The sequence below is a fragment of the Gobius niger genome, assembly GCF_951799975.1.
Source record: "Gobius niger genome assembly, chromosome: 6".
NCBI lineage: Eukaryota > Metazoa > Chordata > Actinopteri > Gobiiformes > Gobiidae > Gobius > Gobius niger.
Window position 1 is genome coordinate 3,673,655 of NC_136857.1, and position 24,440 is coordinate 3,698,094.

The 24,440-nt window shown below is 41.3% G+C and overlaps 1 protein-coding gene across 1 annotated transcript in view; it reads left to right on the forward strand.

The window, feature by feature from the left end:
- Positions 1-24,440, forward strand: part of LOC306964699 (inactive dipeptidyl peptidase 10) — a 109,228-nt gene that overhangs the window by 46,739 nt on the left and 38,049 nt on the right. The window contains exons 6-7 of the mRNA XM_079558806.1: positions 23,498-23,550; positions 23,982-24,063. Coding sequence (XP_079414932.1) covers positions 23,498-23,550; positions 23,982-24,063 — 135 coding nt within the window. The remainder of the gene's footprint in view (positions 1-23,497; positions 23,551-23,981; positions 24,064-24,440) is intronic.

The following is a 24,440-nucleotide window of genomic DNA, read 5'->3' on the forward strand; positions in this document are numbered from 1 at the left end:
CTACAAAAACGGGCTCTGAAAACAATACATAATGTTCGATATAGAGATCCATCGAATCCACTCTTTATTAAATATAAGTTACTAAAATTTGAGGATATAGTAGAGTATAATATCCTCCAGGTTTTGTATAAAGCAAATAGAAAAATATTGCCAGTGAACATCCAAGAAATGTTTGAGAAAAGAGAAAGTCACTATAATCTGAAAGGAACATCTTTAACAAACCCAGGTTCAATTCTAAAGCAATGGAACGAACTGTTACAGTGACAGGAATCAGTTTATGGAATAAACTCCAGAAAGAAGTGAAAAAGTCAGAAACTCTCCTGGAGTTTAAAATACACATAAAAGCTACAATGTTAAAAAAGTATGAAGTACTTGGACATGAATAATGTGGTATATTTGATTTGAACAAACACGAATACGACGGTTTGTTTCTTTTTGACCCTTTGTAAACATTCAAGAACACGAAGGTTCTGTCTTTTATATATTGAAATAACTGAATATAGAATACACAACCATATGCTAATACTGTATAACATTTTCCAAAGGACAACAGTGTGAAGTGTAAAGTGTGAAGTAACAGAAGGGGCAGATATTATAAGACTTGTTCTTCTCCTCTTCTCATTCATACTGTCTTGGCGGTTTTATTGTGATTGCATATCATCAGTTTTGAATGAAATAAATAAATAAAATGAAAATGAACCACACGGCGATGGAGCAGATGAGGATGGAAGAAGAAGAAGAAGAAGAAGAAGAAGATCTTTATTAATATAGAGCCTTTCACAGACATATAGTCACAAAGCGCTTTACATGAGACAGTTGTACATTCACTCCATACTCGGTGGTGGTAAACTACGTTTGTAGCTTCAGCTCCCCCTGGGGGAGACTGTCAGAAGCGCTTTCGCGACTACACACATCTGCGCCAACGGACCCTCTGACACCACCATACATTCACTCACACACATCATTCATCCTGGCCTATTGTGCATGTTTTTAGTGGTAGGGGAAACCGGAGTGCCCGGAGGAAACCTACGCAGACACGGGGAAAACATGCAAACTCCACACAGAAAGGCCCCGTCCCTGGTGGGAATCGAACCCGGACCTTCTAGCTGTGAAGCTGCGCTACCGTGCCGGACTCGACGATGGCCGTGTCGACCTGCACCAGCGTCTTGGTCGGCAGCTGTTCACCGTGACATTGTTTCAATAAGCTTACGCAAAATCAGAAGATCCGGTGTTGCATTCATTTTTCACCAAGATCTTGATGATGGGAGAGTGTGACCACCGCGCCACGCCTTCTCCAACACATCCCAAATACACTCAGTGAGTGTCCGCAACGTCTTTGCCGCTCTCTCCACTGAGACGGGCCCTTTATTCAATTTTAAACAACCCCATGGGGATTGGAATATCTTCTCGTTGGCAGAGGACGTCATATAAGTGTCCGCTGCGATTAATCCCTCAGCCCCAGCGTGAGGCGCCACCTGCAATCACGCTTAGAAACCGCATCAATACCTGAAGCGCGCGGGGTCGACATTTATGTGCTAATCCGCTTGCCCTTTCCCTTACATCTCCTCTCTCTCGATTCATCCTCCTCCCCTTCTCGCTCACTTTCGCTCCGTCTATCTCCGGCGGGAATTTATGCTGAGCTCGGCAGTTTGCAATCGCTTTCGGAAAGTGGCGAGAGAATGAGAAAGAGAGCGAGAGAGAGAGGGGGCGTGCGGGGTATAGGGAGAGAGTGAAAAATTGTGATATGCACCATTTGGCCTTCGCTACAGTGAGATGCCCACAGTTGAAATCAATCAGAATGGTTATCAACGAAGGACAGGAGATGGTGTCGTGCCGGAGAGGGGGCGGCGGCGGCGGCGGTGGGGGATATACATCGGAGAGAGAGAGTAGCGTGTGGGTGCGAGAAGAGGAGGGATTTCATATTGCCTCTAAATGCTTTAAGGCAAGCTCTTGTGCCCGGCGGGTCCAATATAAATGGATTTTGATAAGAGCGCGTGCATGGGGAAGTAAAGGATATGACCACATAGGAACAACTCATCCTCAGGGAGAGAGAGTCTGCTTGCATTAAGAACCAACAGAGGGCAGGGTGTTTGTCAAAATGAGTGATGGTGATGTATAGTTTCGGGACTTTAAGGGCTTCTCCCCGGGATAGATGGGGCTGTATGGGGCCCAATAAGGAGCCGGCCAAGACAGTTCAGCTTAAAGACGAATGGCAAAGCGAGCTCTGCAGCACTGTGTGTGTACGCCGACGGGGGTATGAGAGGGAGGCGCATTGTGGGGCTGCGAGAAAACACTTTTGAGCCAAAGGATGGGTGGGTGGGTGGGGGGGGGGGGGGGAGCGTATTGCAAAAGGAAAGCGCGCGATTATCTCAGTACAGTAACCCGCGGCGCACAATGGTATCAACTCTCTCCAGTAGAGGAAGGTGTGTTAGCGTAAACGCGGGATCCTTTCTGTCACTGCGTCGCTTGTAATCTGGAGATTTATTTTCAAACCAAAGAAATGAATCCCCCCCCCAGTGTCTCTCTGTAGGAGGAGGAGAGCAGAGAGAAACACAGGTGTAGAAAAGATATGGTGATCTACAATACAAGGCACTGTGGGGGTGAATTTAGGATTATAGGATGACACTGGATTTGACCATTTAAGGGGAGACACTACAGGCAAAACTATTTTTTTTTCAGTTTTCAGGTTTTGGGCCAAATTGGTCTCTGAACATACAAGCTTTCACCCGGAAACAGAAAATATACCTAATCTTCACAAAAACATGTTTAAATATTGCGCTGATTCAATGTTCCCCCATAGACTTATATGGGAGAATGCAATTTCAAGGGCCTTTTTCTCAAAACACATTTTTCTGTCATTGTGGCGACGCTACACTACAAAATGTAAATATCAAGCATTGGCTTAAATGACTTGAATTGAGGAAATGTATCTTGTTTTGAGCGGTTTTCACTCATTTAGACACTTTTCCTGATCGGACCATGTTTACTTTGCTTGTTTGAGGACATTTCAGACCAGTTCTAGGGTAAATCTCGCTTGAAATAAGAAAGTAAAATTGCCAATGAGATAAGACCGTTTTTCTTACCCCATTGGCAAAGAAAATGACCTGAAATAAGGACGAAATGTATCGAAACGAGTCAGAAACATCTCAGAACAAGTGAAATAATCTAGGACAAATGCCCAGCAACTTCTTAACCAGTCAAAACAACTCAAATTTGGATTATTATGCTCAAATTGAGATGTTTATACTGATCTAGTTACATACTTTTTGCAGTGTATGTCCACGTCAGTCGGACCTAAAGACTTCAAATTTTCCAGCCTTGGACTGAACAATATTTGGAAGATTTTTTCAGAGGGATTTTTTATTATTTAATCCCTTAAGCCCCATTTATTGAGTTTTGAATGTCAAAAAATGAGGCGAAAATTCAATTTTTTACAATTTTTTCCACTAAAAAACGTCTTATTTTAAAACTAAAAAAGAAATCCAAAATCCCCTCTGAAAACGTCTTGGCAGCTCATTCATCAATAAAATGAAACCATAAATTTGAATCTAGCTCTATCCATTATTCAGATTTCGTCGCCGAAAAGATGGGAAATTTGGGGCATTTTTAGGCATAAAACACCTTGTTCTTATATGAAAAGATAAAATGACAGAAAACTTGCAGTGTATTTTTTTCTCACATTTATGCCAGTGATCGACAGCAACAGTTTCAAATTGATATCTGTAAATTCACCTCCAGTGTCTCGCCTTAAGGTTTCAACAATTGGAAAAGGTTTATTCAAGACGTCTCTGGAAAGGCGCCGATTTATTTCAACCAACAAACAAAGGTCCCCCGGTGTTTTCATGGAGGAGGGGCAGGTAGTGGGAAAGGCTCTTGACAGCAGCATAAACAGCAAAAACATAGTCGCCACCTGGATGTAGCTAACTGCTGGTGGCACCTCCGGCTGGGGCTGAAAGATTTAGCCCAGTGGACTCTTATGTGGGCAATATGACGTCCTCTGCAAACAAGGAAATATTCCAATCCCCCACGGGGTCTTGTTATGTTTAAAATTGGATAACCCTTTAGTTGGGACGTCTACACACATGTTTTGAAATGCATGGGTTTCTCAAATTAGTTTAGCGTGTCATATCTGGTTCTTCTCTTAAATGTAAATGCCCCTGGAGCTAGATTTTAGAATGGACTTACACCACTTGACCAAAACAAAAGGTGTCCATCTGGATTTAGCTGCAGTTGTTCAGGTCTAGGGTCAGCAGCTGTGCCCAAAGAATGAGCGGATGAAAGAATGAGAATCCGCTGACGACCTGAACATCCTGAATGACCAGGTTATTCCATCAGTGGATTTCTTCTTCCCTGATGGCATGGGCATTAGGGGTGGGAACCTTTGGGTACCTCAGGATTCAAAACGATACTTGATACATGGCTTACAATAACGATTATCTCACAATATGCTGATACTGTGATATTCGGTATATTGCACAAAACCTACGATACAGCATGATTAAAAAAAATAAACATGCCACTTTTAGCCTTTATTTTAGCATACTACATCATCATTTACATTTCTTATAAATGATTCATGAATTACACACTGAAAATGAGATTATGGATATGTAACTTCATTTACATTTAAATAAACAAGAAACCACAATCCTATTTAAAAAGGAATAAATGAACTCCAAATTAATCTTATTTATTAATATAAAAACTTTCATTAAAGGGGGGGTATTATGCAAAATTGACTTTTTCAAGCTTTCCATCATGTTATTCTGTCACTCCCTCATTAAAAACATGCCTGAAGTGTTGCCTTGGCACATTCACGTATTTTTGAGTAATCTGTAAAAACTCTGATGGCGGCCATTTTAGGGATAGGTTTGCCCGAGTCCTCCTAGGAACGCCCCCACCTCCTGGAGACGCCTCCGAGCTTTCGTCACCAGCCGAGTAACCAACCACTGCTCCTCAGCAGAACCCCCTCCCCACTGATGCCACAGACAGCGTGTGGAGGGGGCGTGTCGGAAAGGCTCAGAGGTTCTTAAAGAGACAGAGGCCTATTTCAAGACATTCACTACAGCCATTTTGAGAGAGACATTTTATACAAGGCAGTTATTCTAATTTACTGCATTTACAGACCAACAGAAGGTTTGGTCATCATTGTAGAGTGATATAGACTGGTGCTATGTGACTGAAAAAAGCAGAACACCCCCTCTTTAAAAGTAATTTATTTGTATGACAGTGTTTGGTCGATGTGCTTAAAACTATGGTGCTGCCCCCTGCTGTCCCGACTGAATTCTTGATCATTGTTGGTCTGTATTGACTGTGAAAACAGTGAAGCACTGCTGCCTCATTAATATGCATGACATCATCAAGCTCGGAGGCGTCTCCAGGAGGTGGGGGCGTTCCTAGGAGGACTCAGGCAAACCTATGCCTAAAATGGCCGCCATCAGAGTTTTTACAGATTACTCAGAAATACGTGAATGTGCCCAGGCAACACTTCAGGCATGTTTTTAATGAGGGAATGACATAAGAACATGATGGAAAGCTTGAAAAAGTCCATTTTGCATTACTTTAAGTCCATTTACCATTTCACCATTAAAAGTATCGATATCGTATCTTCCTGCAAAATATCGCGATTTATCGGAAAATGTACATATTGTCACACTCCTAACGGGCATATTCCAAGAGGACGACGTCTGGTGTCATCAGGCTCACGTTGTGAAAGAGTGGATCAGGGGGCATGAGATGGATCTTTGGGATGTGCTGGAGAAGGCTTTGCGCAGCGGTCACACTCTCCCATCATCAATGCAAGATCTTGGTGAAAAAAATAACGCAACACTGGATCTTCGGAGAATCTCACTGAAACAATCCCACAGTGAATGTGTGCTGTAATCAAAGCTAAGATTTATAAAGCAACAAATAGACTCCACAGTGTTTGGTGGAGAGGAGGAAAGTGCTGGGAAAGACTACAGAAACCCTTCCTTAGGTGCAGATTCAGACTTTTACAGATGTCAAATTGTACATTTATTTGATTGCGTTTCGGCCTGTTGCTTTTCCTCGTATAATCTTGTTCAGGGAAAAGATGATCTGAGGAGGGCAATGAGGCTGAAATGAAGTGAAATAAATATATGTTTTTGACATCTGCAAGAAGAGAGTGCAGTGCTGTGCTTTGAATGTTCATGTTTCTACACATTAGTTTATTTTATTTTATTTTATTAATTTGACAGGGGCATATAAGGAGCATTAATCAGCAGATGAAAACATGCTTTGTACCAGACTTTAGCTCTGGTACAAATTTCCATCTGCAGTCCCCGAGACAGACAATTACAAAACACTACAAAAAGCATAAAAAATACAGTTCATAATATTTACAGACAGTATTTACATTATATATACAATAAAGTACATTTTATTAAAGGGAAAACTTGTTCCTCTGTCGTCTATACCCACCCCCTTCTCAGATGTAAAGTTTAGTTGTTGCTGTTGTTGTTTTCTTTAACGCTGACATGTTTGATTTTCCAGAAAATGTTGTTTCACGCTCAGGCAAAATCGTTTCAAGTCTTTGCATAATTTAGTTGGAAGTTTGTTCCATTCAGAGATAGTTTTAAAAGAAAATGACGATTGTCCTGATTAGGGCTGCAGCTAACGATTATTTTGGTAATCGATTAATCGACCGATTATTGTTACGATTAATCGATTAATCGCTTGGCTGTGAAAGGTGCATGGAAATTGTATTTTTAATTTTTTTTTATCACATAAGCTAAAGTGGCGCCGCTTGAGGACATATTGATGGAGTAAACTTAAAGTAAACATTTGTAGGAGGCTCTTTGTGCTAATTCTGCTTTCTGATTGGACAAGACAAAGACAGATATTTATGAAATTTACAATGTACAAAACACTGCAGACCCTCACTTAAAAAACAAAGTTGGTTTTCATCCAAAATACATAACTGTCATGTCTTTTTTGCTCTATTTTAGTCTGTGTTCACTAGAAAACGATTAATCGATTACTGAAATAGTTGACAACTATTTTAGTAATCGATTAGTTGTCGATTAATCGATTAGTTGTTTCAGCCCTAGTCCTGATGCTGTTTCTCATTTTGGTCCATTGGCCTCTGACTGTTGACCTTGTTGTTCTGACTCTGATCAGATGTTTATTGGACAAACTTTTTTAGTGGTGGAGGGGCCACATTATTAACAATCTTGAATAGTAATTTTAAATTGGCTGATTTAACTATATATTCAAAATTGAGCATTTTATATTTGGTCAATATTTGACAGTGATGATACTGTCGCGATTTCCTATCTAGAATCCTAAGTGCTTGTTTATAAAGAGATTCTAAAGGTTTGATTGTGGATTTGTTGGCTTGTGACCAGCATGATGTTGCCCTCTAAAGTGAGTCAGGTTTTTGTTTAACGGGTGCCAAAAGAATCACATCTCACAGTTTCAAGTTTCAATTTTCAAGTTTAATGGTTTTGTCTAGCCCAATATCACAACAGAAGTGGCCTCACAGCTGCACCAAACATTAAGGCAATAAAACAGAGCAATAAATATGACAATTAAAAGTTCAGGTGAATCCAGGCAAATATAATGTCCAATAGGAGGTAGCGACGAGCGGCCTGGGCGTCCCCCGTCCTTAGACTCTCCAGCACGGCAAGGAAAAACTCAAAAACCCGGCAGGAGAAAAGAGAAACCTTGGGGAGAACCACAGAAGGAGAGATCCACTCCCATGGACGGACAGGCTATAGAGACCCAGGGCCGAAGGATCCCTCAGCAGACGGGCCGAGATCACAGACCGTCCAGTCCTCAGATTCCAGAGTGTAGGGTTCCTCTGTTCACCGAGGTTCCTCCGCTCGATCTAGACAGGCACTCCCGAGGGAGGGGGGGGGGGGGGGGGGGCAGGAGACACCATGTGAATAGTGATGAACAGACTACAGATAAATTAAATATTGTATCATGAAGAAGAGGACAGCGCTCAGTGGACCGTACTCCCCACAGCAGTGTTCCTCCTGAGGCAGCTTTACTTCAGGCTGTGGGTCAGAGCTTTACAGTAATTCCTATGCACATTTGTGACATCTTTTTTTTTTTATATCACTGCTTTTTTTTACTTCCTGCAGGTTTCGTTTAACCACGAAACACATCTCCCAACGTTTTCATGGAGCAGCAGGCAGATCATGAGAAAGGCAGCACAGGAAGAGAGCGAGAGATAGAAAAGGCATTCATAGAAAATACACGCTCATACATTATTCAATTCATGATAGTTCAGTAATCGTAAAAACACATACTTTGTGACTGCGCCTCTCGTTATCTGCAGATTTCATCCACGGGGCGGATCCCCTGGTGTTATCACGGAGAGAGGGCAGGTTGTGGAAATCGGAATAGGCTCTGGTCTATTGGAAGAAGAGCGGAGAGATGTGTTGCATTTATGCATGTTTCTGCCGCAGATACTGTTCACTCACCTGCGCTACGTTAACTCTACCATTTCTATGACCCGGAATCACCCGAAAGCATGATTATCTCAAGGAATCCTTTTCACTTGTCACATATTGAGCGCTAGGTCAATATAGTAATAATGGTGACAGGTCTTGCAGGTGGTGGAAATGGCTCTTTGGGGAGAAGGGAGCGTTCATAGGATAATGTATACGGTGAACTCTGATAGTGTGAAAGCGAAGTGAATTAAGGACTTCATTATCTTTTGGTCATGGCATCCACAATGGTAAAATTCCTACGTTTTTTCTCCACAATAGGCTAGCGCTGAAATGACATTGTGACATCCTCCTCTGTCACTGTGTGTCAACAGGAAATAAATCCCCCTGTGTGTTTGCCGGGAGAGGCCGGTGTGGGAAGAATCTCTACGGAAACGGAGGCTGGAAAAATGTGCAGGCCATAGATACAGTCCATACATGACATTAAAAATAGATGTGGCATGAATATGGTAATCTAGACTCTGCGACTAGATGGAATAAAGGATTTTTACTGATTTTTAGGTAATGCACCGATCCCGATACTGGTGTTGGATATCGGTGGCCGATCTTGGGGGAAAAACGGTGCCTGTTTTGGCTAGTTTTAAAGGAATAGGCCACTGTTTTTCCATACTGAGATATGTTCTTACCTTAGCTTTGAGGAGTTCTTTAGGACCTGTCTGATCTTCCCCCGTGCACTACAAAAAGTAAATATCAAGCATTGGCTTAAATGACTTGAATTGAGGAAATGTATCTTGTTTTGAGCGGTTTTCACTCATTTAGACACTTTTCCTGATCGGACCGAGTTTGCTTTGCTTGTTTGAGGACATTTCAGACCAGTTCTAGGGTAAATCTGGCTTGAAATAAGAAAGTAAAATCGCCAATGAGATAAGAACAATTTTCTTTCCCCATTGGCAAAGAAAATGACCTGAAATAAGGACGAAATGTATCGAAACGAGTCAGAAACATCTCAGAACAAGTGAAATAATCTAGGACAAATGCCCAAGAACTTCTTAACTTGTCAAAACAACTAAAATTTTGATTATTATGCTCAAATTGAGATGTTTATACTGCTCTAGTTAAATATCTTTTGCAGTGTGCCTTCAGTCACGTAAACACAGCGCAGACGGCGTTAGCATTTAGCCTCTCCCTCTCTCCTCTATAGCTCCAAAACAGGTCAAGATAGAAGCTACCAAGCTCTTCCACGTTTTCCCTATTTAAATATGGTTACGTGAAGTGTTCCACTACAAAGTATAATTAGGGGAACTATATTATAATTAGTATAATAATAAGGGGGAACTATATTGTAAGGCGTAATAATACCAGGAGTAGTTCGAAATCCGCGCAGTAATCTTCACTTTACTGTGCGGATGCCAAATTACTCCTGGTATTATTACGGATATCGGCAGATGTTCAAACCCCCTGTATCGGCATCCGAAGCAAAAAAGCTGGATTGGTGCATCTCTACTGATATTTGTCCATGTTTTGCTCAAAAGGTGCCCATTGTGCGTAGTTTGCTTCTTAAATATCCAGCTTCCGCCTCATTCCTCCATTCAGGGAAATCACTACAAATGCTTTGGCACAAAAATGCCTGTTGCACTTGTGGCATTACTGTTTCGAGGCGTTAAAATGGCATTAAATCTGACTGCCATTGGCTTCCACCTGCATAATCCCCGACTCATTTACACCAGCGGGTAAATCCTCCCCGTGTTTTCCTGCAGTGGGGGCAGGTATTGGAGTAGGTTCTAGAAACAGGGGGGAACGAGGAGACACGGGAGAGTGTGCAGAGATGTGCAGGATTTATGACATGTTGCTGCAATCACATTAAGATTCTCCGAGGCGCCCGGAGACACATGCTGAGAGCACAACAGTTTATCACGTAGACACGGGGTAGTAGAGCACCTCCTCCGAAGGGTTTGCGATCATGGGCTGAATCACGGGCGTTTATAAGCATATCGTAAATACAGCGCAGGTGTCCGTGTCCTCGAAGAACCGCTTTAATAAGTCATGTCGATGATTGTACTTTTGCAGCAGAGTTTGACCTTTCCGTCTCCTCTCCTGTTGTAGAGTGTTCTATCACCAAGTCCCTGATGATTCTAGTGTATTCTCTCTCTACAGCAAAGAAAGGAAACGTCTCTGCTCATGAAAACGCCTTGGATTCAGGATTTATATTTGTTTTGACAAGTTGAGATGAATGTGCTTAATGGGACTGGATTATGTGACTGATGCTCAAATTACTGTCTCATATCAAGAAGGGCTTTGCTGTTTGATTTGCGAGGGGAGTGTTATGAACAAAATCAACTCTTTAGAGCTTTTTTACCATGTTACAATGTTATTTTCTCATCAAAACACACCTGGAGTAGGGCTAATATACAAAAGAGAGGATCTGAGCCACTCAAAGTAAAAGACCTTGAATGCCCCAAGGAAAGATCACCTTTTGTCGAAACGCGTTGGTGTGTCTATGCATATTAAAATGTAATGACTTTTACTGCAAGTCAGAGCAAGGCCGTGGGAGCCCAGGGTGCTGAGGGCGCTGCAGCACCCCCTGGTGGATAGTTTGTGAACTGCAGGCAATATTAACCCCTGAACTCCCACCTGAACCGAGCACATTTTCTCCAGCTTTACCCCAAAAGCTTCTGGAAAAAAGGTGTGAAAATAGCGACAAAACTGAGACGAAAACAAGGATGAAAATGTGAAAAAAGTGAGAAAACATTGACGAAAAAGTGACAAAAAATTGACAAACATTTGACAAAAATATGAGAAAAATATGACGAAAAATTGAGGAAAAATTTGACGAAAAAGTGCAACAAAAATGTACAAAAAATGACAAAAATGTACAAAAATTTGACAAAAAAATGAGAAAAATTTGACAAAAAAGTGAGAACAATTTGACAAAAAAGTGAGAAAAATTTGACGAAAAAGTGATAATAATTTGACGAAAAAATGTGAATAATTTGACGAAAAAATGTGAATAATTTGATGAAAAAGTCACAAAAAAGTCACAAAAATTTGACAAAAATGAGACGACTGCCCAACAAAAAAAGTGATGAAAAAAAATCTGATGTGAGGAAAAAGATCAATTTAGTTTTGTAGGTCTTTCAAATGAGGCGTTACACTGGCCTACAGGATTTGGGTAAAGCTGAACTGGAGAAAATGCTCTCAGTTCAGGCGGGAGTTAAGAGGTTAATCAATAGGATTTATGCACAGAAAAAGTATTTTGGGGGTAAAATTTGTCCCTCAGCGCCCCCTAACTAAAACATCTTCCCACGGCTCTGAGTCAGAGTGCCTTGGAGCCACATCAGCCTAATATTAGCAGCTGATCCTTGAAGAGCACCTGTCCTGATTTGCGCTCACCTTTCAAGAGTTTTTGTACCAGGAATAGGGTTTCGAATCGCTCCCGCATCTTCGAATAATCGCTGGATCTTCCCTTGGGGCTGGTTTTAGCATCGCAGTGACAGCTCCCACACAGCTCCTCCTGAGCTCCTGTGTATCCAGGAAGCCTCACCTCGATATCTTGCTAAGCTTAATCCTGTCATCGTAATGGAAAACATTTGTCATAGCTTCACTACAGCCACACACGCCGACTCGAGCGGTGTATATATTTTTTCTTTCTTCATTGACAGGGAAGGGGAGCATGAGGAGGGAGTGGGAGGGGGTTGTTCTGGCTCGCGGAGGAATAGGAAGTGAAACCATAAACTGTAAAATTAAGAGGGGACTGTGGGAGGGAGGCTTCCCCCATAGCTGAAGCTCACTCATGCTGCAATTTGGCTGCATTTTTGGAGCAAACTCCATTATTTATAATACAAATACAAATATAAAACTACAAATAAATGATACAATTAGAGGGGCATGTTCAGACCAACAGGTGGAGGTAAAAATGACGAGGCTGTGCTCAGTATGGACTTACAGAGGGGCAAAGAAGTTTCAACGGAAAGTCCATAACTTCCAGAGCCAGCCGCTATTTCCTTCCTACAGTTACAGGAATTAGTCGGCCACAATAAGTCCATTCAACTGTTTTAGATCAATATATCATGTCATTATTTTAACCAACGATGTGTAAGAGAAGCCGCCGCAGTGATCGTTGTCTCTTCATGCACTGCAAGACTGAGGTTCTGGTGTCACGGCTTTCACTGGACCCAAAACAGAACACAGTTTGAATTTGAATGTGATTTATTTCACACAAAAAGTAAGTGAAAAATCTTCAATTTTAGTGGTTTTGGTAGGCAGTCAGATAAGTATGCAGGCAGGCAATAGCGAGGCACCTGGACAAAAAAGGTAAGTGTAAGTTCAACAGAAAATGCACAGTACTAGTGCTGAGCCAAAGTCACTGACAATGATGTGGTAACAACGGACTGGCGACGAGGGATTGAAGAGCCAGGCTTATATACACAGCTGACGAAGGTGGAATGGATACAGGTGTGCCATCTGCCATCCAAAGTCTGGCCAAGCCCACATCCCGCCCGGGAAAGGAGGAGCCAGCCTGCACAGAAGGGAGCAGCCAAACACACAAACGGAGATCTCCAAATCCAGGACTGGATCCTGACATCTGGAGGTCGTTCGTCTATCTATCTTGGCTGTAAATACTGCTAAAATGGCGCTAGCCTGCAGTTAGCTTTGCCCGTTAGCCTGTGAGCTTCTTCGTCGTGATTCTATTAGTGTGTATTGCGACTCCGACCCGGAGGCAGCGAAGTTGCGATTGTGGTTTTCTGGCCAGAGACACCGGGGGAGATGAAGGACCCTCCAATCATCCCATTAACACTTGTATTACCCCCAGAGGAACTATAGAAAGGATTTGTTAAGGTAAAAAAGTTACTTAGTTCTTAAGTACTAATTGGAGTTTTCGGTCACACTGCACACCTAGTGTGGAATCATAAACAAAGACTATAATATAAAATGTTTGTAGAGGCGTAAGCTACAGGGTCAGCAAGTTTTATTCATGAAAAATGAATCCCAATGGACAAACATTAATCTGTTGTGACCATTAAAATTGCTTTTAGTTGCACAGTCCTAATTTGAAGCAAAAGCGTAAACACTCGCATCACTGTCAGATAAACTTGGAAAAAAAGATGCATCTTAACCATTGCCTTAAAACAAGATCAAGTTTATTATTTAAGGCGAGACACTGCAGGTGAATGGGGGAAAAAATGTATATTTACAGATATCAATTAGAAACTGTTGCTGTCGATCACTGGCATAAATGTGAGAAAAAAATACATTGCGAGTTTTCTGTCATTTTATCTTTTCATACAAGAACAAGGTGTTTCATGCCTAAAAATGCCCCAAATTTCCCCATCTTTTCGGCGACGAAATCTGAATAATGGATAGAGCTACATTCAAATTTATGGTTTCATTATATTGATAAATGAGTTACCAAGACTTTCTCAGAGGGGATTTTGGATTTCTTGTTTAGTTTTAAAATAAGCTGTTTTTTAGTGGAAAATTTTGTAAAAAAATAATTTTCGCCTTATTTTTTGACATTCAAAACTCAATAAATACGAGCGATCGCGATGTCGTCACATCCGTTGGCCATTTTACATTTTCATATTTGATAAACATTTTATTAAAATCCTATAATCAGCAAAAAACAATGTCCATAAACAGTGCATTGCTTCTCTTGCGCTGTAACAGATCTATCATTTTATAAGTTAGAGTTAGAGGCCTGTATGCATCAGCTGTTGCCGACCATTCACCAAAACATCTGGCGAAAATTGCGGAAGTAAACAATAACAGCGATCGCTCGTATTGGGCTAGGGATTAAATAATAAAAAATCCCTCTGAAAAAATCTTCCAAATATTGTTCAGTCCAAGGCTGGAAAATGTGAAGTCTTTCGGTCCGACTGACGTGGACATAGTGTCGCCACAATGACAGAAAAATGTGTTTTGAGAAAAAGGCCCTTGAAATTGTGTTCTCCCATATAAGTCTATGGGGGAACATTGAATCAGCGCAATATTTAAACATGTTATTGTGAAGATTAGTCATATTTTCTGTTTCCGGGTGAAAGCTTGTATGTTCAGAGACCAATTTGGCCCAAAACCTGAAAACTGAAAAAATTGAGTTTTGCCTGTAGTGTCTCCCCTTTATAAACTTGTCACACATCTAAACTCGGTGTCTCGGAGTGGCTCATCTCACCGCAGACACGGGTGCGAAACCTGTCTGTGTGGAGTTGTTGTTTCCCCTCTGAATCATAAACATATACAATAGGCTAATCCTCTTGCTAGTATTGTCTTGAGCCTGTCTCCGTGTGTCAACAGAGGACTTCACTTGAACCGCTCAAAAGAAAATGAATCTTTTGAATTCAACCCAATGTGGGAATTCCTTTTCCTTGTTCATCATCAAGTCCCCAAAGTGGTTCCTTTATATTCTCTGCTCTTCTCATGTCCTGCCTGTTATTCTCGCTCCCTTGACTTATCGTTTTCATTTTCATTTCGATGGCCCCACTTGTATTTCCTCTTGTACACCCGCAGCTTTACCAGCTCCCCCCATTTCCTCCCCTCAACACACAAACAGCACAGAAAGAAAGAAAGAAAGAAAGAAAGGAATCCAATTTTGCTGCTAAGTGTGTTGTGCGGAGGATCTGACATGTCATTTCTTTTGGGACTCGTTCTCGCGGGGGGAGAAGCCGGTGAAGGGGCCGGTGGGCAAACAAAAGCCTGCTTCCCCCGGCTTTCGAGAGCGAGCGCCGATCGATAGATAACGCAGAATTCATCAGGTAAAGTTGTGATCAATGGGGGTTGAGACACACGGAGACGCCCGCATCGATCCCGCTCCTTAAATCTGTTTCACCGAGTTAATTTAATTATGCATCGAGCGGCTCGCGCTGGTGTCACGGTTGCGACAGAGTTTGCGAGATAGAGCTGAACTGTAATGATGCCACTTAATGAGAATGTCTGTTTTTAGGCCTTTTTCCTTTTTATGTTATCGCTCGCGCTTTTTGTCCTCGGGCTCTTTGAGATCTGACGCAATGGCCTTGAAACTGGCTCATGGTTTAGTGCTGCGGGATTGCACTCGTGAGATACGGGGCCTTCATGAGCGACGCCATTGACAGGCTCTGGCATAGTAAGCAGAGGCTAAGCAGAGAGTCCTCAAACTTTTTTTCCTTTTGAGGCCACATTGTCGTTCCAGACTGGGAAGAAGTGAGTGTTTTGACTTTGCAATGAAAGGATTAATCTTCACAAGAGCTCGAGAGTTGTTTGCATAAGAACAGCCACTAGTGCACTGCAAAAAGCATTTAACTAGTATAAACATCTCAATTTGAGCATAATAATCCAAACTTTAGTTGTTTTGTCTAGTAAAGAAGTTCTTGGGCGTTTGTCCTAGATTACTTCACTTGTTCTGAGATGTTTCTGACTCGTTTCGATACATTTCGTCCTTATTTCAGGTCATTTTCTTTGCTAATGCGGTAAGAAAATTGGTCTTGTCTCATTGGCAATTTGACTTTCTTATTTCAAGCGAGATTTACCCTAGAACTGGGGCTGCTCGATTATTGAAAAAATAATAATCACGATTATTTTTGTCATAATTGAAATCACGATTATTCAAACGATTATTTGTTGCCTTTAAAAAAATCCATCAAAAAAGTGACAAAAATTCATCAAAAAAGTGACAAAAATCCAGCAAAAAAAATGACAAAAATCCGGCAAAAAAATGACAAAAATCCAGCAAAAAAAGACAAAAATCCAGCAAAAAAGTGACAAAAATCCGGCAAAAAAAATGACAAAAATCCAGCAAAAAAAGACAAAAATCCAGCAAAAAAAGACAAAAATCCAGCAAAAAAATGACAAAAGTCCATAAAAAAGACAAAAATCCATAAAAAAAAGACAAAAATCCAGCAAAAAAGTGACAAAAATCCATTAAAAAAGTGACAAAAATCCATCAAAAAAAATCCATCCAAAAAATGATAAAAAATCCAGCAAAAAAATTACAAAAATCCATCAAAAAAGTGACAAAAATCCCAAAATTAAAAATTAGAAAAAAAAAGTTAAAAAAAAAATAAATAAATAAAAAGTTTTAAAAAAAAATTAAATAAAAAAAATTATAAGCGATTTTTTGCGATTATGCTAATTTTGTAATCGTTTACTGTTGTAATCGAAATCGTAATCGAATTTCGATTAATTGCACAGCCCTACCTAGAACTGGTCTGAAATGTCCTCAAACAAGCAAAGGAAAAGTGTCTAAATGAGTGAAAACCGCTCAAAACAAGATACATTTCCTCCATTCAAGTCATTTAAGCCAATGCTTGATATTTACTTTTTGGAGTGTGAAGATTCAAAGATCACTCAAAGGTAATGGCTCGAAACACAACTCCAGGTATGTTTTTGACGAAAGAACAACATGGTGAAAAGCTGCTTCCTTTTGAGGCCACATTGTCGTTCCTGACTGGGATGGGGGGGCGGGGCCAGGTTGGCTAGAATCGTATGACCCCTCCCTGAAATGCAGCAGGCCTCAGTGTGTAGTAGAGATTACTCGCCTGGCACAGTCGTCCCCACTACTTTATCCACAAGAGCAGGACTTGATTCCAGGCACATGTTTGTTTAGCTGTCGTGGTTTGCAAAAATAGTAATCAAGTCTTCACACTTTGCTTTAATTTAATTGTTTTTTAAAGCAGCACTAAGTAACGTGTTTACCTTGATAAATCCTTTCCGAAGTCCCCGTGGGGGTGATACAAGTCTTAATGGGATGATTGGAGGGTCTTTCATCTCCCCCTGGTGTCTCTGGACAGAAAACCATGTGTGCAACTTGACTGCCACCGGACCGGAGAAAGCAATACACACTAATAATAACTAACTAATCTTCTTCTGAGACACTGAACAGTGAAGAGGCACCAAGAGCCCCCACACCTGCAGCACGGAGGAGGCGTCACAAGAGGAGCTACAGGAAACAACAAAAGGGACCAACGAGGAGATGGTGATAGACTGTGGAGGGAGCTGTGCAGGAGGAAGAGGAAGGACGAGGTGGAGCTGACCAGTGCAGGACACCACGCTCTGAGACGGGAACAAGCCCAGGAGGCGGTGCACCGTTTCAGATGATCAGAGGAGACAGAGCTACAGTTTCTCCATCCTCCAAGGTCATGCGGGTGGAGCGGCTGAAGGACAACGAGATCATGGACCCGGCCGAGGACAGGAACTTCTACATCACCGTGGACCACAACCTGACCATCAAGCAGGCGCGTCTGTCCCACACGGCCCACTACACCTGTGTGGCCAAGAACATCGTGGCCAAGCGCAAGAGCTCCACCGCCGTGGTCATCGTCTACGGATTTCCCATCAACCAGTGCTCCTCCTGTGACCAAAACAGTGAAGATGGCGGCCGCGACACAACGATCTTTCACCAAAGAAAAAAAAAAAGAGTGGTGCGCACTGAATGGGTGCTGCTGCCGGATGCTCTCTCATCGAATGCAATTTCTCCATCTGTGAGATCAATAAAGTACCATCTTATCTTATCTCACGAAGAAGAAGCTAACAGGCTAACGGGCAAAGCTAACTGTGGGCTAACGTCACTTTAAACAGTATTTACAGCCAAGTTTGAGTGAAAAAAAATATTTCCATTGTATAATTGGATGAACAATAACCCTCTCTCCCTTCGCCTTTCCTGTCAGCGTAGTATTTACTCTCCAAGACAATTAATAAGTTAAAAAATCGTAACTTGCTACGACACCTGCAGTTGCGCTTATGGCCTCTAGGGGCAAGAGTTACTCAGTACTGCTTTAATGTGACCAAAGTAATAACTGCTTTCACTTGTATTATGTTTTATAAGCCTGGGTCACAAGTTTCTCAAAGCACACTGTAGTCATTATTCACTCCACACTCTGTGGTGATAAGCTTCATTTACCACGTGGCTATAATGGAGTTGGAGTTTGCATGTTCTCCCCGTGTCTGCGTGTCTCCGGTTTCCCCTACCACTAAAAACATGTACAATAGATTCCCCTCTGGGGCCAGGACTCCCCTGAAAAAGAGATTCTTAATCTCAGTGGGACTATCCTGGTTAAATAAAGGTCAATAAATAAAATAAAATAAAAATAATGTGTTGTTTACATCCTGATCTCTTGTTTCAGTGCCCTCTGCTGGACAAGTGTGGAATTCTTTTTTCTATTTATTTAAGTTGCCCCCTATTGGCTGGAATGCGCATAGATACAGACGGCATCTCTGGAATCGCCCATATATGATCATTTTTGAAAACAGTTAAGGGGGAAAACAATTTTGAAAACATTTAAATTTTCTCAAATTATTCAAAAACTACTGTAACAAATGCTGAATTATGAATATAGTTTCTACTAAATAAAGATACAAAGACATGGAGAGGAGCAAAGTGGTTCAACAGCCCATAAATACATAAATAACAGAGAATGCTAACTTGATGCTACATGTTAGCATCGTGCTAATGCTAACGGTTAGCTAGCGCTTGCTACAACTGCCATTTTTTCACTTCTACTGAACAATCTGTTGCGACAAAATATCCATATGGGCCCGATTTACACCTGACTTTATTTATGTGATAAATAAGTTCATATTCCACCAGAAAATGGCTAAAAAGAGTGAAAAATTGTGTTTCTCTAAAGATTCTATTTTCCCCCTCGGCGAAGCCACGCCCCCTTCTATGACGAGATGCCGTCTGTATCTATACTGGTTATTTAGTTAAAGGGGCTAGATGCAAGTTTGTGATTTTATACTCGCTGCTGCCATCTCAGGCCTTATGCGTAACTGCAGCTTCTATATTAAGCTCATGCATGACCAGTGATGTACCTGAACGCGTTCATTGAACCAAAGTTCATGAACGCGTTCATATTTTGGGCGAACGTGAACTGAACGCACAGTGTTACTGCCTGATGAACGAAACCATGAACGCGTTCATTCTGGTGTCCGTGAACGGCATTCCCGTTCTATTTACGTTCGTTCATTATGGTGCCAGATTTCTTATATCGGTGAATATAAAACCCCGCCGCGCTGTCAGAGTTTACCAGCGGGTCTAAACTCTGGTGGGTCCACGGTGTAGCTCGCGGTAACTCCGCTCCGCCCCCGTGCCAACAGCCCGACTGTGTCCAGTTCTGTGGCGCTGAACTCTGCTGTTTATGGCCCTGGCACAGGCCCTGGCACAGGCCCTGGCACACCGGTAACCTGCGGGTCCGCACGGTGCCTCAGCAGCCACAGAGTGAGGTTACGAAGCGAGTCTCCCTTTCCCTCTGCTCCGCGGTGCCACTCATTTGCATAAAGCCACAATGTGGAGTTTTTTAACTACAAATTAGCTCCTAAAACAATTTTATCCACATGATTAGTTTACCAAATTAACACACTTGCAATTCAATATTTGTAGCCTCATTTTCCACTAAGAATTTTCCAATTAAACTAAAAAATAAATAAATAAAATAAAATATGATTAGCAAAGATATCCAAAATCCACTCATAAAACAGTGACAGGCTGACATGAAAGAGCTTTAACACTAAGTGAGGAGGCCATGATATTTTTGACTCATGGCAGAAGTCAACTTTCTCCAGCTCTCCCAAGGTTGGCAAAAATGCATCTCAAAATTTAAGATCGTTGCTTTAAGGGGGAAATATACTTCTCACCTTTTTCACCCCGATCCGTTTTCATGCCTCAATAATAGCTCGCAGCAAAAAAAAAAAAAAAAAGGAAAAAAAAGAACTATGAACTAGTTCATTTTTGGAACTATGAACGAACTATTTACTTTAAACAATTATGAACTATGAACGAACTAGTTCATTTTGAAACTTGTGAACTGAACTTTGAACTAGTTCATGTAGAAAATGAACTTTCCCAACACTGTGCATGACGGCACTTCAGACCCGAAGTAACACGTTTTTAGTGACAGTGCAGGATTTTAGAGGCAGTTGTGGTGAACAGGTCTGAGCTCATTCTACACATTAGGACATGGCTGGAACGTGTAGGAGGATAATACATAATTTTAACATTTTTAAACTCTGTATAGTCCCTTTAAAAGAAAATCCTAACTCCGCACAGGAATGGGCCAGAGACTTCTTCTTTTTTTTTTACATTATTTGTCAAAGATTTTTCCTTGCGTTGTTGCCGCTTTGTCTTCACCTTTTTTTTGCTTTTTCATCACTTATTTGTGGCCTGTTTTGTTGCATTTTTTATTTACACTTTTTCATTATTTTTTTGTCGACTGTTTTGACGCTTTTTTCTAGAAGCTTTATACTTTGGTAAAGTCAAGCTGGAGAAAATGTGCTCGGTTAAGGCAAAGGTTAAGAGGTTAAAGAGGGGCTATTATTGCAGGTATCTGGTAATAACAATAACACTTCTTTATTACTATGTTAGACTTTAGAAAATGCAATGTTGATCTAAAACAGCTGAAACAACATATCCAGTAGTTCCTGATCATGCAGGTGATCTACCATAAGTCCCTCCCACCCCCCACTCCTGTTGCTCCCCTTCGCTGCAAAGCTATAAAGAAAAGAAACAGACTGTGCGGCCCCGTGTGGCTATAGTACATCATCTTCTTTATTTATTTATCAGACTCTAGGTCCACATGACGACACACAACACACACAAAACAATGCAGCACAGATAAAAAGATGTATATATTGCACAGAGCTGGTAACGTACGGCGATGATTCAACAGTGCCCAAACAAGGAAGCTCTGAGACTCATTCAGACGACGTGTAAACCTGTACATCAGATTTCTCATGAGAGCATCAAAAGTACACACAAGAGCCTGAGAAAACAGTTGTCTGGCACTTGTGTACCTTGGCTTTGTGAATATGACTCTGAATGCATCATTATAAGCCACTTTGAACAATTCTTTTTAAATCTGCACCACAGCTGAGCGATATACAAACTTACAAAGTATATACTGAACGACTGAGTGTCTGAACACATGTGGAATTTTCTAACAAGAATGTTTGCTTACGTGTGTGCGGCACTGACGATTAATGTCATCATTATCAAGGAACCGATCTGTGATAAATTCCAGATACTGCCAACACTGTAGTGAGTCAGAAGGGAGTGTTTTTACTTTGCAATGAAAGGATTAAGCTTCACAAGAGCTCGAGAGTTGACTTCAGGAGGAGATGTTTGCATAAGAACCAGTGTTAATTTTGACAACTTTTCAATTTTAGTCTAGTTTTAGTCGACTTTGCATTTATAATATTCATTATAATCATATTTAATCTTGTTCCTTTGCTTCATGGAGCTGCTCCACATGAACAAAGCTCAGAGCTGATCCTTTGGCAGAGAATTTACATGATCTGAGGCTCTTTCAGACGCTCAATAGAAGTTTGGCTGATTTTAGTCTCTCCTTTTCATTGTTATTTAGTCCAATTTTAGTCGTCAAAAATATCACTTTGACTAAAATTAAGACTAAATATTTTAATTGACGAAATTAACACCGATAAGAACAGCCACTAGTGAAGATTCAAAGATCACTCAAAGGTAATGGCTCGAAACACAACTCCAGGTATAAGAATACATTTGCTGAGACTGCCTTGTAGAGTAGCTTGTGCTAAGTAGCGAACGCAGTCAAAAAAAACAAAATAAAGTCCAAGGCACTCGAGTCATGTAGCAAAAATAAAAGTCCTTTATTGAGTATGGACCAGCCTATACGCGTTTCGACCACACAGGTCACTTTATTTTGTTTTTTTTGACTGCGTTCGCTACTTAGCACAAGCTACTCTACAAGCCAGTCTCAGCAAATGTATTCTTATAAAGCTCAGCCCAGTCTTCGAAGAGCACCGGTACTTCTCACTCTTTCCCAAACCATTGATGCACTCGCCTTCTATTTCACTACTCCAGGTATGTTTTTGACCAAAGAACAACATGGTAAAAAGCTCTAAAGCAGATTTTGTATCATTATGATCCGTTTATTCTTTGTCAATATCAGAATGTTCATGTTTTTATGTTTTGTCTGTCGCTTCAACACCAAAGCATCTGACTTTTCTGCTATTTGACTTACTCTACATCTTTGTATCATACAGTCTATTGTTGTTTTTATGTTACGTCTCCCCACCTCTGATAGTGCGTCGTTTGCCGGTGTTTTATTGATTTATTTAGTTGTAACAAATGTCTATGGTTCAAGGCCGTGGGAACCCAGGGTGCTGAGGGCGCTGCAGCACCCCCTGGTGGATAGTTTGTGAACTGCAGGCAATATCAACCCCTTAACTCCCACCTGAACCGAGCACATTTTCTCCAGCTTTACCCCAGTCCAAAAGCTTCTGGAAAAAAGGTGTGAAAATAGCAACAAAACTGAGACGAAAACAAGGATGGAAATGTGAAAAAAGTGAGAAAACATTGACAAAAAAAAGCCAAAAATTGACAAAAAATTGACGAAAAAGTGAGAAAAAATTGACGAAAAATTGACGAAAAATGGACAAAAAATGGACAAAAAACTGACAAAAAATTTACAAAAAATGACAAAAAAGTGAGAAAAATTTGACGAAAAATGGAGAAAAAATGGACCAAAAATGGAGAAAAAATGGACGAAAAAGTGACAAAAAATTGACAAAAAATGACAAAAAAATGAGAAAAATTTGACGAAAAATTGAGAAAAAATGGACGAAAAAGTGACAAAAAAATTGACAAAAAAGTGATAAGAATTTGACAAAAAAGTGACAAAAAAGTCACGAAAATTTGAAAAAAAATGAGACGACTGCCCAACAAAAAAAGTGATGAAAAAAAATCTGATCAATTTAGTTTTGTAGGTCTTTCAAATGAGGTGTTACACTGGCCTACAGGATTTGTGTAAAGCTGAACTGGAGAAAATGCTCTCGGTTCAGGCGGGAGTTAAGAGGTTAATAAATAAGATTTATGCACAGAAAAAGTATTTTGGGGGTAAATTTTGTCCCTCAGCGCCCCCTAACTAAAACATCTTCCCACGGCTCTGGTGTGGTTGAGTATTTGGCTCGGCTCTGTCGCCCGCAGCGCCGCCTTCAGTCATTTCAGAATCAAAGCGCAGCCTCTGTCGCTCACGGCTTCAGCGTCGGCCCTGTCTCTGTCTCCCACATCCTTCAGCGCACGTGTGAGCACTCAAACGTGTGGTCTGTCATTCCAGTTTGCATGACGTCTCTACCTCTTGCAGGTGTTCACTCAGTCCTTCACAGCCTCCTATGCCATCTACACTGTGGCCACTGGGTAGGTAGAATGAGGAATGCTGCTGCATGGATGCACGGGGCATGAGAGCGAGATCGACCCGTGGACTGTAAACGATAGACATTGTGCATCTCTCATCAGTCTGTTTGCAGGTCCCAATAAGGTTTGAAATACATGTACAAAAAAAAAACCCTCTGCCTGACCTCCATGCTCCACTGAAAAGCTGGACTCCCTTGAACATCCGTTACGTAGAACTGGTTTGAAAAAGTTTCCAAAAAAGGACCTGCAATATTGATCATTGCCTGTATTTGCCTTGAAGGAACCGCTTGCCGCCTGTTGAAGACAAAAGTTTACTCCTTAAGAAACTGTTGCATGGACCGGCCCGCGCTGTTTTCATGTTGCATCTGCAGTTGGATGATGGACGTTGCAGGCTGGTCCTCTGTGGCCTCACTTTGAGACTCTGTGTGTTCCAGAGACCTCCAGGACCTCAGCCCTCCGGACAGAGAGAGGGCGGCGCTGCAGTTCGCCTCCTGGGGTCCACAGGGGAACCAGCTGGTAAGACACTCAGGGGCTGCGTCCGAAACCATCAAACTGTACCCTCTAAGCACTAACACCAGCAATTAACTCCTTAACCTTTCATGGGTCGACTGTTAGATCTGTGCAGTTAGTGAACTAGAGCTTCAGCTGCATTTTGAACAATCCGTCCGTCCTTAAACAGGGGAAAGGGAAGTGACATCACCAACAGCTGTTTTTCTTCTTCTGTAAAGTTATTGGTGTAGTGCAGGCCAAACAAAAGTGCATGTCGCCCCCTAGTGTCCAACAACAACATAGTGTCCAAACAAAGACATTTAAGGAGAAAAAAAAATGAAACTAAATGAAAACAAAAGCATTTAATCTGTTTCCTGAGTTTCCTCTTTAACACTGACATGTGA